This window comes from Leiobunum rupestre, chromosome 10, assembly GCF_980474605.1.
Source record: "Leiobunum rupestre chromosome 10, qqLeiRupe1.1.hap1, whole genome shotgun sequence".
NCBI classification, from domain to species: Eukaryota; Metazoa; Arthropoda; class Arachnida; order Opiliones; family Sclerosomatidae; genus Leiobunum; species Leiobunum rupestre.
The window spans coordinates 32,349,685-32,367,560 of NC_143393.1; the positions used below are offsets into that span (position 1 = coordinate 32,349,685).

Genomic DNA, 17,876 nt, shown 5'->3' on the forward strand with positions numbered 1-17,876 from the left:
ATTGCCGCAACGTCCGTATCAGTATATCCGAGTTCCAGAGTATCACCATGTACCACTTTATTCCCTTCTTGTTGTTTAATGTGTTTATAAGTTAAGTGTCTAGCTTTGCACGGTGTTCATTTATGAACAGTACGGGGTCAGAACAACCATCTAATTCTGTTTTTCTTGCCGATAAAATAGCGTCACCTAGAGCGTTAATTTCTTCGATTTGATTTGCAACTGGAGGTATATCAACGGCTTCTTGGAAATCAGCGTCTAGAGGGTTGACAACGGCTGGTGGATCATCAACCGCTTGTTGTTGTTGACAATCCCAGTTGTTCATAAATTCCAACAGAGCTTCGTCTTCAGGTTGCGTACTTAAATGTTCATTGTCGTCGGGTTGCGTGCTCAACTGTCCACGTAATTCGGAACGATCGATTGCCCGTATCCGTGTTGTGCATCCCAGTTTTCTATAATATCCCATAATCCCTTGGTATATTTCGTGCATAATAACATTATTGTCATTATTAAACATTCCTCCTAGAGCGTTCATTGCGCGGTCACACTCGCTGTGCGTTATTTCTAAGCGCGCCGGCAACATTTGCGTAGCTTCCACTTGTAAGACATAATCATCGAGTTTATCGTAATCGACTTGCGTACAAAATAGCTCATTTTAGGGCTCGATGAAGAAACTTTGATTTTCGGAGAATACGTTCAAAGAATCGTCCGTAATCATTTATAATCTCAGAGATGAACTTGTAATGGACGTGGCTGCAGATCGGACTGTGCATTATCTCCTATAGAAAGTGTTTTTTACAGGGGAATTCCATCTTCACCCTTACAAAACCCTTTTATACCTATTGGTGGGTCTAACATAATACAACACTTTTTCGGGTTCATCACTTTACCCGAGATTCCCATTGTTTAAAAATGACGTTTGTCTGTGTTTACCCCAAACACAATATTGTGCAATTTTGGGTTACATCCACCATCCTCTTTCCCATTGGATAAAAATGACGTAGTCATAGTAAAAGTCTCCAATCGGGATAAGGGGTTTCTTGTGATTTTCTTCAAAGTGCACGTGTCATATGATTGTCATAAAAAAGGGGTTACTCTGGGGAAAATGGTTCCTTTCTTAGACGGATTATTTACGATCGACTGTCTATCTCCCGTGGTTCATCGGAAACTAGCGAACATGCACCTGATGGTTTTTCCACGACTGGGGTAGAACCGAGTAGAACTTTACGGAATAATGGTTTCACACTATATTTAGTATCTATAACTAGACAATAAAAAAAAATGGTACCATTAGGGGATTTCATCATTTACTTAGCTTTTGGGGTCTCATTGAAAAGACCCACGCCAATATTCTTAATATTGATGGATTTTTGTAAATACAATGTCTCTCAAATTTACAAGAATTGTTATTGTCACGATTTTTTATTTATTTATCTAACAAACTTTAGACTAATATCGCTCATTAGAGATTTATTAATAGCGATGATATCTCCCTACTGATTGGAGCCCTTGATGATTTAGTTGCAATCAAATGCAGTGGCGTAGCTGGGGGGGGGGGGAGGGGGTGGCACGACCTGGGTGCCACCCGCTTGGGCGTGATTTGGGGGTGACATCCGACCGCGAAAAAAATAAAAATGTACACAAACTACAGACTAGTAAGTAGCAAACGATGATATGCGCCCCGGGTGTCGCCCATGCTAGCTATGCACTGGTCAAATGGTTGGTAATAATAAAATTTTGGATCCTATTCAATAATTAACCCAAAAGGGTTAATTTTGATTTGGAAATAATGCACTCCGCCTTTTATTTCTACGACACCGCCCAAAGAAAGTGTCTTCGAAATAAAGAGCCAAACTCTCGGTTTCAGGTGGGAATTTCGTAAGTAGAACCTCAAACGCCTCAGTAACTTCGGCCACAGGCAAAAAGGCCAAGGCTGGTAGTTGTCGAACCTAATTGAAGAAACGTGTATTAGACCTTATAAATGTTAGGAATTTCATACCCATCTCTCGTAATTGGAATTGCGTAAGGATTTCGCCGCTTTTGCTTTTGTCGACGTATGTTCCTTTTGAGAGTCAAGGTATTTGAAGTCTGCTTGCCAAATCCTCACTGACTGATTGTGCCATATCCAAAAGGATTTGGTGAGGTGTCATATGAATTTCCTCTGCGGAACGGTTATATAACATAACCTTTGAAAAATGGTATTAATAAATTTAATACTTACCTGCTTTTCTCTTCATCGTGGATCTAGCTTGAAGCCCTTCAATCGTCACGACATCGCCGCTATGAGTGTTTTCCCCAACTTTAAGTAATACCACTTCGTCTAAAGTATGGACCCGTGCCTTGCACATTTTACGTTAGCGGCATACCCAATAGATTTTACTGCTTACGGCGCACAGTGGGACGAAGCGGGGAAAAAAGTGGGCATTTGAGGAAAATTTTAAATCGATGAAAATTTTTTCTTGGGTATTTTAGCTATTATCCTTGATTTTATGATGCCTTTAACCATAGCATACTGTAATACCTGAGATTTCTGTTTGCAAGTCATATTTTATTTTGTGGAGGCCATAGAACCTGTTAAAGTGACTAAACTCGTTAAAAAAACTTGTATATGTTTTGTCATCCTAACTAATTCTTTTATACAAAAACCATAAATTAAAACCAATTACTTCTAGGTTATCTATGTATATTTTTAGTCTCTGTTATTTGACGCATTCCAATTTAAAAAAAAATTGCTCTGTCTATGGACATCTAAAATCTTAGTTGCTCTTAAAAAGTGGTAAGATACGAATAATTCTTAGATTTTAAAAAAAATTATCAAATAATATTATACAAGTAGTCATATTTCTCGATTCTAGTAGTATTCTAGTTTATAAATATCAATAACCCATATCCATCCGGGTCCCTCTGTAGCACAAATAAAATAAAATAAAAACCCCTACATTAGCTCATTAAGATCTACATTAATTGGAAAACCGAAACCCAAAGAATTGTGGCCTGAGACTTTATCTTTATTCAGCGACTACCATTATCCTTTTGACGATGAAATTAACGAGCCCGATTAGTGTAAACTTATGTTCTTTATTGTGGTTTCAAATGATTTAAGCTTCAATTAAATTTATTTATTCTTATTTATCATTTTAATTTTATGAATTACTAGATTTTAAGTACTTATGTAATACACGTGTAAAACAAAACAATAAATTTTCGTTGGAAACAATTTCTATTAGATAAAATAATAGGTCTATCCATTCAACGTAAATTATTCTTCGTAGAAAATTTACAAATGGAATTTAGAGTGGAAAGCTTCCACTTTATTTTTATTGAAATATTTCCCAAAAATAAATACAAACAGATAATTGATTAATTTTAAACCAAACACTTGCAAGAACAAGGATCAAGAGCGAATATCTGAAAAAGTAATTGTGCTACAACATCAAAAAGTACTTGAGGTACTCATTTTGGTGAAATTCAATGACTGTCAACTCGTGTTTCAGGGTGATTATAGCTTTTTGCTTTTGATTTAAAATTGAGCGCCATTTTATTAGTCAATTTGCATTTTTGATCTTTATTTTATCGACTTTCTGTTGTGCAAATCCGATTGAATCAAAGCTATGTAGACCTAGAATAGGACGTGGAACACTTTTCTAATTGAAACCATCTTCGTAACTCTTACGGTTTTCGAGATAAATTTTGGATTTCGATGACCTTGAACCATGTCTTCAAGGTCATCGAAATTTTCATAGTAGGTATTCCCCTACTCACTGTATGCGACCTGAAAATTTAAATTTTCTACCTAAAACAGGTTTGGAGATATTCGCGGCGCCTACTTTTTTCTCGTTTCGTCCCACTGTGCAGCGTCACGTTTATTTACAGTGTACGTATATCCATCGTGGCACAAAATATTTCTTCCTCGTTGGGAACACTTTTCTAATAGGCTACTCATTTCAAGATTGTGTGGAAGTAAACACTTCACTTATATATATGTATCATTTATTTAAAAAACTGTATAATATTTTTTATAAGCGACTTTTTCTTATATGTATTAAAACTTTTTTTGCGTCTTTTTATATATAAATATATATTAATTGTTTGCATAACCTTTTTTCTAAGCGACGTTTTCTTATATGTATTTATCAATTTTTTGTTAGCGACGACGTTTGAATGAAAAACTATTAATAAGCGACGACTTGTCCATCTTATGAACTTTCAGAGAGGGGGATGTCCCGCTGGTGATTGAGAATTTCATTCTCAATCACCAGCGGGACACAAAGAGCTTGGCTCCCTCCGTTCACCCGCGCCTCTCCCGTTCCTCCCCCACCCGCGCCCCCATCTCAATCACCAGAATTTCTAATCACCAGAATTTCTAATCACCAGATTCTCGTTCACCCGCGCCTCTCCTCCCTTGATCACCAGAATTTCTAATCACCAGATTCTCCCGTTCACGGGTTGCTTTCCCCCCAACCCCCATTCACTGGATACTTTATCTCTCGTTCACCAGCTCCTTTCCCCCATTGCTTTCACCCCTTCTAATCACCAGATTCTCCCGTTCATCCCTTAATCACCAGAATTCCTAATCACCAGATTCTCTCTCTCTCTCGTTCACGGGTTTCTTTCCCCCATCCCCATTCTCCAAAATTAGTTTTGCTCGCACAGATATCTGGAGATTAGATTTTTACCCGTTTGCTTATCGCTTCAGAACTCCTTAATTACTAATCTCTAGGCAATAAAAACAAGTTATTTACATTTAATTTTTTTATTTTAGAACTTTGTTTACATGTTAGTAGGTACTATCAGATATTCCATTAGATGGTTATCTTGTGCATTACTCAATGAAAACAAATTAAAGTAGCTAAGTTTACAGGTTAATTGATTATCTACGAGTAAATTAGTAAAATCTTGTAGTACTTCCGAGGGTGATTTAAAACAGCCAAAATAAGATTTTACTTGATGGTACGAATTAAATTGATCTGGGTACAAAAATAAACCCTCGAAAGGTTTTCCATATAATAATTCATGAATTTTTTTAAGGTTTTTAACAATAGCTAAGTACATGCATTCGATAACATTTTTATGTTCGTTTAAAAGATTTATTTGAAACCGAATAAAATCAATTTTTTTTTGGAACTCACCGATTTCGCGAGCTCCCAGATCCAGAACATGACCGTAGGCAGAGTTCAATTTGATGTTGTTGGTTGTGGCGACGACGGATACGTTGTTGTCGTGATAGTCGATGATGTTGTGGGTTAGAGACGATGCTCCGGTTTGCGTAGCGGCGAAAAGCTCTCCCCAAAGAGAGAGTAGATTGGTGAAAGCTTCGGAGGTCAGGAACAGAATATTTTCGTTCGATTTTTTGAAGAAGAGAACTTGTAATTTTGATCCGTCGAAACCAAAAGAAATGTAGACTGATCCTCCTAACGTGATTTTTATGTTGATACGTCTTTCTTGGCCCCTGCGTTTGGATACGGTATGCGTCTCGGCTATAGAAAATGAAAATGTTAAGCCTTTGTCTATTGAAATAGTAATAGTATTAATAAAATAATGCTTACCAATAGATCGTTTTTCCATGTTTACGGTAGATGAGGAGAGCAAAGCGGATGCACTTCTTTTCAGTTCAGCGTCTCAGAGAGAAATGACGCATGTGAGATTAATCAGTTCCTATCTTGTTGAGATTAATTCATCACGTGATCTAAACTTCAAATAACCCTCAAATTCTATCGGCTCTCTCTCTCTCTCTCTGAGATAACAGTTCTAGACACTCGAAATTAAACCGTCCCGTGCTCGAAACTGCCTCTAATTATTCCCATTGACGTCACATATTAATCCACTTGGAAGAAGAAAAAAACCCATTGTAGTTTCCTCTCGAGAGCTTGTGATGCAATCATATCCTAGAAAACAATACAATTAATAGAAATTAACATAAAATTAGTATACTTTTAATACCATTTTGTGAACTACAGTGAAAAAAGTTACAATTTTACGGTAGAAACGTTTTCAAAATACCACAAAATGAACTCAAATAAGAAAATTGTAATTAAAATAATCACTACGGCTATAATTTTAGAAGGTTGTTTCAGGACGGTGATTATGGCAGATGTTTGTACTTCAGTGTCCATATCGGAAATGAAGTTAAATGGAATATTTTGCGTAAATAAGTATAAATTTTAGCATAACCCTAATATATTCTCGAGAACTGAACAAGTTCTTTGGTAATAAGAGATAAGCTTACTATCTTCCCCTAGGCCCTATATAAGGGGGGTGCCTGAACCGGGGGAACGTCACTCTATTGTTGTTCTTTGTGCGTCTAGTACCAGGATTTTTGAAGCGCGCGCTCTCTCTCTCTCTCTACGTAAGTTTATTTTGATTTTTTTTTATCGTAATTTTTTGAATAAGGTTTAAGTAAATCGGCATTAAAATGAAAGGTGTACAATACCCAGAAATTAATTTAGTTGATACCCCGGAAATGATTATAATCGACTCCCCTGAATTGATTGATATAACTGATAACGAGCTCCCGGAAGTACCCATAGTAACTTTACCCAATTCTCCAGAAATGGAAATAATAGATTTAACTGATACCCAAGACCCTACCCTTTCCTTAACTACAGTAACTGATTCGCAATTGGAACGTTTAAAAGAAATGACAATGGTACGAGATTATCTTAGAGAATATCAACTAACCCATCAAATCTGTTCGCCCCCTATCGATAATTTACCTTCACCCCTTTTAAGACCTAGTTCTATTCCACCTGACGAAGTACGTTTTTCGCCCTCGTATACGCCTATGGATGCTCCCTCACCCTTTCTAGAATCAGATGACACATGTCACTCTTTATCTTTGGAAGATAATTTTATCATGTCGTCCCTCAGTACGGACAGCATTCGGCGCTTAGCTGAGAACGTACAATTTTCATTTGTACGCTAGTACTCGAAGGGAGATAACCATGCAATTTATTCATCCGTTTAATTGCGTAACGGCAGGCCCGAGTCAGAGTGGCAAAAGCTATTTAATTGAATCTATAATTAATCACGAAGAAGAAATGTTTGTTCCGGGTTTCAAAGAAATACATTGGTATTACGGAGAATGGCAAGCTCTATACGATAAAATGAAGCACAGGGTAGTTTTTAAAGAAGGATTGCCTGTTTTATCTGATTATGACGGAAAAGATCCTATATTATTAGTTATCGACGACCAGATGAGCGAGAGTAAAGGTCAAATTGGTGATTTATTCGTGAAAGGGACCCATCACCGTTCTCTAAGCGTTATTTTTATTACACAGAACTTATTCCATCAATCAAAAGATAGCAGATCCATTTCCCTGAATTCGCATTACATAATTTTATTGAAAAGCCCCCGAGACCGTCAGCAAGTGGCTTATCTCGCTAGACAAATGTTCCCTGATAAGTGGCGTTTTGTAGTTGACGCTTACGAAGACGCGACTTCGAGACCTCACGGTTACCTAGTATTCAATTTAACTCAAACTTGTCCCGAAGATCAAAGAGTCTTGACTAATATTTTACCGGGAGAAACGTGCTACGCTTATCTCCCTAAATAAATAAATAGAACTAACATTTCGTAATTTCTATCAGTTATGAATCATGTCTCGTAGAGTACGTATCGAGAGAGACGCTCTCCGATATCTCGGTCGTTGCAAACCCGTTCAAAGAAAAGCCATTTTAGCTAAAGCCGACAAATCCCTCATAGACGCTATCAGTGAATGTATTCATAACACTTTAATTGGTAACGTAAAACTATCAAATACCCAAAAAACCAGGTTATCTCGTCATAAAAATACCCTTCGAAAACTAGCTAGTAAGCGGGTAGCTTGGAAAAGTAAAAAGAAATTGTTAGTTCAGTCTGGGGGCGGATTTTTCTCGTTTCTTCTACCCGTCGTTTCAACCCTTCTTGGTTCTATATTCGGTAGTAAACAATGAAACACGCCAGAAAAATGATTCTCGTCCCTAGCGGCGTTTTAAAGCCAGACCCGTTCCCGCACCCCCTCGCTCTGACAGTCTCTGAATTAGACGTTAAGATGGACCAAATATTAAATATGAAAGATTTAGACGACGCCTCGAAATGGATTTTATACGAACAAGCTTTAATGAGACACGGAAATCTACGTAAGCAAGCCTCGGCTCCTAAAGAAATCGAAATTGCCCCCGCATTCGACTCGCTAAGTAGGGACTGGATAGACGATTTGCCTTTGATATATTACCAAAAAGCGCAAAGCATGGTGGATCAGTTGGAAACTGTACCCGAAAGAATACGGTGGGATGAAAACGGGGAGCTCGTAATAAACGGTCGACCTATTAAAGGTTCCAATATTAGCGAAATTACCAAAGCGTATTTAAATCCTAAAACCCACCCAAAACCTATCGGATATTTCGCGTTTATTTCCAATTTAACCCAATTTAACTCTTCACCGGCTATCCAAGGCTTTCCCTCCCCGCTAGCTCCGAGAACCCGACAACGACGTTCTCCCGTTAAGCGCGAGTATCCGGTTCCTCAAAGTGGGCGTGCGCGCAGGACAGATAAGCCCCGCCCCACTCGTAGCCTTGACCGAGATCACTCCTCCACGTCTGACTCTTCTCTTCACTCTTATAAACAAACAAGGAGTCGCGCGCAAAAGTCTAAAGTATGGGCGAAGCTATTTTAGAAAAAATATATTTTAACCCGAAGCATCCGGCTTCTTTCGGAGGCGCTGAAAGGTTATTCCAGTCCGTAAAGTCTCACGGCTTAAGTAGGGAAACTGTAGAAAAATGGTTAAGAGGAATCGACGCTTTTACGATGCATAGGCCGAAATATAAAAAGTTTCAACGAAATAAAATAGTAATTAGTAATATAAGGGAACAATACCAGGCTGATATTAACGATATGCGCTCGTTAGAGGCAGATAATGACGGATACAAATACATTTTAACAATTATAGACTGTTTTAGTAGAAAAGCGTGAGGGTTACCTCTTAAAACTAAATCGGGGAAAGAGGTTTTGAAAAATATAAAAATTGTTTTTAAAGACGGAATTCCAGATAAATTTCAATCGGACAAGGGCACGGAATTTAGGAATAAAGAAGTACAAGGATATTTCAAAAAGAATAAAGTTAAATTTTTTAGTACCGAAAATGACGAAATAAAAGCCTCTATCGTAGAAAGGTTTAATAGAACGTTAAAAACAAAAATGTATAGATATTTTACCCATCACTCCACAAATAGATATTTGGAAGTCTTACAGGACTTGGTCGAAGCGTACAATTCCTCTTATCATAGCTCAATTAAAATGGCCCCTAATGACGTTTCGGAAAATAACGTATTACGTGTGTACAATAATATCTACTCTAAATATTATGCCGAGAAACTGAAAATGAAACCGCAATTCCAAGTAGGGGATTTGGTTAGAATAAATACAACTAAAATGATATTTCAAAAGGGTTTCGAAGCTAATTATACCGAAGAAATATTTAAAGTCGTAGCTATAGTTAAAAGACATCCTCCCGTTTATAAAATAAAAGACCTATCAGAAATCGATATAAAAGGGACGTTCTATTCGAGAGAGCTTCAAAAGGTCAGGGCGCCTCGTTCGTTCAAGTTAAACAAGATTTTACGTCAGAGAACTAAAAACGGAGTAAAACAATTGTACGTTAGTTGGCTAGGATATCCTCCATCGTTTAATAGTTGGGTTAATCAAGATGACGTCTGGGATTTACATAACACTTCCTAGTAATACTAGAGATAAGAATAAGAATAATTCAGAAAATACTCTAGCCTCGTATTCTACAACGTTGGCCAAACCCATTAGTTTACGCGGAGATTGGGAAATTGCTCTGGTAGAAATTATTTATCCTTTATCTTTTTATAACGTAAGCGAGCCAATGGGATGTGGAATAGAAATTAAGGAATTACTATCGAAACCTCCAGCCCACATAGTAGATTACAAATATACCTACGACTTCCGCGAGATACCTCAGGGCTACTACAAAAATCCTCATGAACTTTTGGCCGTACTTAATGAAAGTATTAAAAGTTTGAACCTTGATTTAAAGGAAAGCGCTAATTCAGAGTTCGATAATGATTCATTAGGAAAATTTGAATATAGTTTAGAAAGTGGACACGTACAATACACTTCCTATAGTAAACATTATTATCAACTCGAGTTAACGCCAAAGTTGAGGAAAATTTTAGGATTTAGAGATAATGTTACTGATATTTCACCAAAGGTAGCATTCAGATCAGATTCCCCTATGCAATTAAACTTATTCATCCCCGATCTTATGTTCGTGTATTCCGATTTGGTAGGAAATGAAATGGTTGGGGATACATTAGCCCCCCTTTTGCGAACAATTGTTGTAGACCAAAACGCCCCCAATGGATCAACCGTTTCAAAAACTTTCGATTCTCCGCATTACCTTAAACTGAGTAGAAATTATTTTGACTGTATCGACATTAATATAAGAACTAGTTTAGGTGAATTCGTGCCATTTCAGTTTGGTTCAGTCACGTGTAAAGTACATTTACGACGAGCTCAGTAAAAAAAAGAATGGCTTATCAGTACGTCGATAGAAATTGTCCCTACATGCAATATTATTTAAATCAGGCGGGGGGCGGAGTAGATTTACCTTATTTCTCTGGGTTTGCGGGACAAAAAGGACACGGAATTGGTAGCTTTTTTTCTGGGCTAGCTAGGTTTGTATTCCCATTCCTAAAACAGTCTGCCAAATACGTGGGAAAAAGGGCCCTTTCTACAGGAAAGAAAGTACTCGGAGACGTCTTGCAAGGTCAGGACTTAAAAACGTCGGCCAATAAACGAATGACAGAAACTGTGGACGAAATGGCAGCGCAAGAAGGTTCGGGTTCGGGTCGTCGCAAGAGAAGAAAAACTACTAAGAAAGCATTGAAGAAGAAGAAAAAGAGTTCAGTTAAACGCCGCAAGTTCACGCGTACGGTTCGCGATATTTTTGCTCTCTAAAAAAATGGAAGTACTTAAAAGCGAATTAAATATTTTCAATGAACTACCAACTCAACTCAGCGTTGAAAAGGGTCAAACGGTATGGTGTAAGCCAATTTCATCTATCGACAGCAGTTCTATCATCGAATTCGTGGTACCGGGTACGGGAGACTCTTACACAGATTTGGCAATGACAATGATATATTGTAAAGTAAAAATCGTCAAAACCAACGGTGACAACTTGGATGCCGGGTCTAACGTTTCGCTCGTGAACAATTCTCTGCATTCGCTATTCAAACAATGCGAAGTGAAACTCAATGATACGACGGTTTCACCATCGGCCTCAAATTATCCCTATAGGGCCTATATCGAAACCTTGCTCAACTTTGGGTACGATGCAAAAAACACTCACCTTGCGACATCTGGATGGTACGATGACACGGCTGGAAGTATGGATCTGATAACAAACGCAGGATTCATAAAACGTCAGGTTCTAGCTGCTGAATCAAAAGAAATTGAACTTTACGGGAACATTTTTTGTGACATTTTTAATTTCAACAAATATTTAATTAATGGCGTACAACTTAAGGTTTCACTCACTAGAAATAGCGATAATTTTACCCTTTTTAGCGACACTGTCGACGCGTATAAAGTCGAATTTATAGACGCTGCTCTAATTGTACGTAAAGTTAAAATTATGCCTAAAATTTTATTAGCCCATCAGCAAGGATTATTACGTAGCAATGCCAAATATCCCTTTACTCGTACTGAAATTAAAGTTAAAACATTAGCTAGTTCTATTCAGAACGATAGTTTTGACAATATATTCTTAGGTCCGATGCCCAACAGAGTCATTATTGGTTTAGCCACCAACAAAGCGTATAAGGGTTCCGTTAAGTCTAATCCTTATAATTTTGAAAATTTCGACCTAAATTATCTGGCTCTATACGTTGATAACGAACAAATCCCTTCGAAAGCGTTGACCCCTAATTTTAATAGTAAACAATTTACGCTAGCCTATCATTCGCTATTCTCGGGATCTGGGATACTCTACCAAGACGAGGGAAATCACATCGCGTTGGCTCACTTTCCTCTAGGCTTTGCCCTATATGCTTTTGATTTAACCCCCGACAATTCGGCCAGTGACGTCACGTTTTGGAACCCCGTAAAGAGAGGGCAACTACGTTTAGATTTAGGATTTGGTACCCCTTTAAAAGATTCTACGGTCGTTATCGTGTACGCTGAATTTCAATCTTGTTTACAGATAGATAAAAATAGGAACATTATTCGAGACTATTAAAATGACTACGACAAACGTGGACTTATCTCAGGCACTGTATAAAACACCGAACTTTTTAGGCGTGTTTTCTTCAGATAATTTAAAACCCATGGTGAAATATCCGCAATCGCTTATCATTAATTTTGATAAAAGGGGAGAAACAGGTTCTCATTGGATTTGCGTCTACGTCGATGGCCGAAAACGGGGATTCTATTTTGATTCAATGGGGCTTCCCCCATTTTTACCCACAATCAGAAAATATTTAAATTCAATGTGTAAGACGTGGACATTTAGCAAAAGACGATTGCAAGGACTAACTAGTAACGTTTGCGGCGAATATTGCGTAATGTATATTTTGCATAGAACTAAAGGACAGAGTACAAAAACGTACTACCAAAAGTTTTCCAAAAATTGGGAAAAAAACGACAGCAAGATATTTTTATCTTTCGCAAATCATGCTAGAAAAATCATCACATCGAATTTAGCGAATCCATTAGCTAGAGAGAGAGGTATGGTGACTGACTGGAAAAAATCCGGTTCCAGAGGATAAAACAATATATTCCCACGCTATCTGGTATCTTTTAGAGATATGACCCGACCTCTCTCGAAAACATGCGCGCGCTTCTATGGGCGCCAAACCATTTACTTTCGAATAAAATAAACCATCCAAAAACAAAAAAATTAAAATAGAATCAGAAAGTATTGGTAAACTAGTTAGGACAACGTGGGTGGTTTACGCAATCTAGCATGAAAACAAAACATTGGTAGAAATATATTATTGCATTATTCCTGTACGTTCTATTTAAAGTACTTTCTAAAAGTCATTGAAATCTGTTACCGTCTTGAACCATTGAAATATGTTTTCTACCCTGTCATTAACAAAATATCTTTAGTACACGCAAAATAAGATTGGTGAAAAAAAACATTGCCTTAGATAATTTAACAGGGATTTAGTTAGCTTTGGGTCATGTAATGATAAAAAAGATTGAAATTTGACTCTGCCATTTTATTTAATAATATAAACTCATGTACGCGAAAAAAACAATTGTAAACAATTTTTCCTATGTAACTTTTTTCACTCTTAATAAATACTTTAAAAAACGTAACAAAAAAAGACTCTTTATTGAAAATCGCTTACCCTTTTTTTCCAGAATTTCGTTAAGTCAACCAGTCCGATGCAAGAACGTACTACAATGCGGACTCTTATCTGTAAATTTGTTAGACTTTGCACGAACCTAAACCATCTTCTCGTGACGTACGCTAAGAGGAAGATGGTGGAAATTCCCAGTCTCACGAAATTAATTATCTACGAACACTATTTAACCAATGGAAAAATTTACAGACTTTACCCACTTATTTACACACTGAATAGATTCCACACTCAATCACTAACTTAGATTTCATCACGGAAAAGAAGGAGATAGGATATAGGGGCTAGGAATTGGTGGGGATGGAAAATGGTATAAAAAGGGAGTAAATCAATTAGAACAAATTATTCCAACCTTTTTCTTTGCTTGGAGCAAAAACTAAATCGAAATCAAAAATGAGGTAAATATTATTTTAAGATTTAAATAACTTTTAGAACAAAAATTTTAGATTTTAATTTTCTTTATGTAGAATTGAAGAAATTAAGGGGATATTAATACAAAGTGCGAGCGATGATTCTATTAAATTTGAGATTAGAATAAGGTAATAAATTAAATTTCACGAATTATTTATACTGTACTAAAGTTAAAATTTTATGTATTGTTCTGTTAGCTTTGAGGTTGGAGAGCCCAGGAAGCTTCTTCAAGTCTGGGAACATCAATTATATTGGGACGATGAGGGCGAAATACATTCCAGTAGGATACTACTCATCGTCCCAATTATTTTATAATAAAAAAATTAACATTTATCACGATTCTTTTATTTTCCTATCCAACAATAATCATTTCAGTATATATCAAACATTACAATAACAAGGATTATATGAAATTGCAATTGCTAAAATAGTGTATTCTACCGAGTTAATAGTCTCTAAGATTTCCTCCTGGGGGTTCCCCCCGAAACAGGATTAATTTTTATCAAAGTTGTATCAGAAGTAAATTAGTGCGAAGTAAGCGCAATGTATTTTCAGCTATTCTAATTTGCCTAATTTAACACGTGACGAATTTTTTTCGCTAACCGATGAGCAGTAACCTCTATTTTTGGTTACATTTTACATTCTCCCGTGACGTCAATTGGTTTCAGCCAATGAGAAATCAGGATTTACTTGAAGTTTCGAGTGTTATTTGATCTCTAGATATACGACTCAACGTTCTTTTAGTTCCTGGACCTCATCGAGAGGAGACACGTAGATTTTCGCGCTCCGTTCCCCGCCTTCTCGACTCTATTTACTGGCAAAGGCTTCAGGATTTCCGTAAAAGTAAGTGACTTTATTATTTTACTGTAGAGGGAAATTAGGCCTTGTTTAAATTGAAGTAAATAGACTTAGATTCTAGTCAAATAGTCATAGAGTCTAACCAAAATAAATAGAAAAACATTTATTGAAATTTAGGCTTAACCAATTAGGCTTAAGAATGTTGACAATAGCTTATAGAAACTATCAGTTTACAGTATGGACATCGAAGCGTATCGACTTGAAACTTTTCGTCACTGGAGAAATCCGCACGTTACTAAGGAACAACTAGCGAAGGCTGGATTCTACTATATTCAGCGGGGCGATAAAGTACGATGTTACAAGTGCCACGGCGTATTAGAAGGATGGGAATCAGGAGACGTACCAGAATGGGAACATGCTAGATTCTTTCCACACTGTCCGTCGAGGGATAATTCACCATCGGAAAAAAAGTACCTTTCGCAAGAATGGGAGATCCCGGCACCACCAAGGGCAGCGGCACTGGAGGATGACGATTTCATATCTATTCCGGTCAGACGTGGTGAGGTAGAACTTTTAATAAAATTATTTATACAATCCGCACTTGCAGAAGGTAGTTCGTTTCAGCCCATTAAATGAAATTGTACATATTCCTTACGAAGATCGAGTTAATTTTTTTTATATTGATAAAATGCGATTTAAACGCGTTATTTATAATGTCGGTCTAATATTAGAACCTGTTTTACGCAATCATGTAATTAAAAGTAAAATAAAATTGGAAATGTATATTTCTTGTTTTTATTGCCTAGAGATTAGAAATTAAGGGGTTCTGAAGCGATAAGCAAACTGGTAAAAATCTATTCTCCAGATATCTGCGCGAGCAAAACAAATTCTGGAGAATGGGGGTGGGGAAAGCAACTGGTGATTAGAAGGGATGAAAGCAATGGGGGAAAGGAGCTGGTGAACGAGAGATAAGGTATCCAGTGAATGGGGTTTGTGGGAAAGCAACTGGTGATTAGAAGGGGTGAAAGCAATGGGGGGAAAGGAGCTGGTGAACGAGAGATAAAGTATCCAGTGAATGGGGGTTGGGGGAAAGCAACCCGTGAACGGGAGAATCTGGTGATTAGAAATTCTGGTGATTAGAAATTCTGGTGATTGAGAGAGAGAGAATCTGGTAATTGAGATGGGGGAGAGGCGCGGGTGGGGGATGAACGGGGGAACAGAGGGAGCCAAGCTACAGCCCCGAAACAGGATTAATTTTTATCAAAGTTGTATCAGAAGTAAATTAGTGCGAAGTAAGCGCAATGTATTTTCAGCTATTCTAATTTGCCTAATTTAACACGTGACGAATTTTTTATCGCTAACCGATGAGCAGTAACCTCTATTTTTGGTTACATTTTACATTCTCCCGTGACGTCAATTGGTTTCAGCCAATGAGAAATCAGGATTTACTTGAAGTTTCGAGTGTTATTTGATCTCTAGATATACGACTCAACGTTCTTTTAGTTCCTGGACCTCATCGAGAAGAGACACGTAGATTTTCGCGCTCCGTTCCCCGCCCTTCTCGACTCTATTTACTGGCAAAGGCTTCAGGATTTCCGTAAAAGTAAGTGACTTTATTATTTTACTGTAGAGGGAAATTAGGCCTTGTTTAAATTGAAGTAAATAGACTTAGATTCTAGTCAAATAGTCATAGAGTCTAACCAAAATAAATAGAAAAACATTTATTGAAATTTAGGCTTAACCAATTAGGCTTAAGAATGTTGACAATAGCTTATAGAAACTATCAGTTTACAGTATGGACATCGAAGCGTATCGACTTGAAACTTTTCGTCACTGGAGAAATCCGCACGTTACTAAGGAACAACTAGCGAAGGCTGGATTCTACTATATTCAGCGGGGCGATGAAGTACGATGTTACAAGTGCCACGGCGTATTAGAAGGATGGGAATCAGGAGACGTACCAGAACTTGAACATGCTAGATTCTTTCCAAACTGTCCGGCTAGGGATAATTCACCATCGGAAAAAAAGTACCTTTCGCTAGAATGGGACATTCCCCCGACGCCAAAAGCAACTACGGTCTCTGACAAAAGCTTCTCACCTGTACCAGAAGAAGACGTTTGTAACTGTCCCTCGGATGTCAGACGATACTGTTGCTAAACACTACAAATACGTGAGTTAGAACTTTTAATTAAATTAAGTTGCAGGAGATCGTTTCACCCCATTTAAATGCCTGTAAACTTAACTACTTTAATTTGTTTTAATTGTGTAATGTACAAGATAACCATCTAATGGAATATCTGATAGTACCTACTAACATGTAAAACAAAGTTCTAAAATAAAAAATTAAATGTAAATAACTTGTTTTTATTACCTAGAGATTAGAAAATTAAGGGGTTCTGAAGCGATAAGCAAACGGGTAAAAAATCTAATCTCCAGATATCTGCGCGAGGAAAACTAATTTTGGAGAATGGGGATGGGGGAAAGCAACTGGTGATTAGAAGGGGTGAAAGCAATGGGGGAAAGGAGCTGGTGAACGAGAGATAAAGTATCCAGTGAATGGGGGTTGGGGGGAAAGCAACCCGTGAACGGGAGAATCTGGTGATTAGAAATTCTGGTGATTAGAAATTCTGGTGATTAAGGGATGAACGGGAGAATCTGGTGATTAGAAGGGGTGAAAGCAATGGGGGAAAGGAGCTGGTGAACGAGAGATAAAGTATCCAGTGAATGGGGGTTGGGGGAAAGCAACCCGTGAACGGGAGAATCTGGTGATTAGAAATTCTGGTGATTAGAAATTCTGGTGATCAAGGGAGGAGAGGCGCGGGTGAACGAGAATCTGGTGATTAGAAATTCTGGTGATTGAGATGGGGGCGCGGGTGGGGGAGGAACGGGAGAGGCGCGGGTGAACGGAGGGAGCCAAGCTCTGTGTCCCGCTGGTGATTGAGAATGAAATTCTCAATCACCAGCGGGACATCCCCCTCTCTACTTTCTTAGGGTACCAGATATCCAGCGACAACTTGTCCCAGACGACCACTAGGCCAGCGACGACCAGGCCGGCGGCCACTTGCCCAGCGACCAGTTGGCATGATCCCAGTAAAAAATTGTTCATGAGTCATTTTTATAATAATATTCATATTTTTAATGATTTATTTTTGGGATTTAATGTTGAAATTGCCAATCCTAAATAATAATATCCAAAAAGTAAACGAAGTATAATTTTGTATTTCAATAGACTTTATTCTTTGTGAACGGATTATATAATTTTACATTTACAACTAAATTCGTTTTTAACGAAAAAATATTC

The 17,876-nt window shown here is 37.6% G+C and overlaps 2 protein-coding genes across 2 annotated transcripts; one reads left to right on the top strand and one right to left on the bottom strand.

Annotated features, from left to right (window-relative positions):
* Nucleotides 1-4,767: 4,767 nt before the first annotated feature.
* Nucleotides 4,768-5,630, bottom strand: LOC149925414 (uncharacterized). The gene is made up of 2 exons (XM_090161746.1): nt 5,544-5,630; nt 4,768-5,474 (listed from the first exon to the last, which is right to left on the bottom strand). The coding sequence occupies exons 1-2, from the start codon at nt 5,560-5,562 to the stop codon at nt 4,768-4,770; spliced, it is 726 nt and encodes a 241-aa protein (XP_090017872.1). The 5' UTR covers nt 5,563-5,630.
* Nucleotides 5,631-16,156: 10,526 nt separating this feature from the next.
* LOC149925415 (death-associated inhibitor of apoptosis 2-like) lies at nt 16,157-16,802 on the top strand. Its single transcript, XM_090161406.1, has 2 exons — nt 16,157-16,177; nt 16,362-16,802. The coding sequence occupies exon 2, from the start codon at nt 16,370-16,372 to the stop codon at nt 16,730-16,732; it is 363 nt and encodes a 120-aa protein (XP_090017532.1). The 5' UTR covers nt 16,157-16,177; nt 16,362-16,369; the 3' UTR covers nt 16,733-16,802.
* The last annotated feature ends 1,074 nt before the right edge of the window (nt 16,803-17,876 follow it).

What these genes read in the sequence shown, in the direction of transcription:
- LOC149925415 (XM_090161406.1), top strand. Translation starts at nt 16,370, where the DNA reads ATGGACATCGAAGCGTATCGACTTGAAACTTTTCGTCACTGGAGAAAT.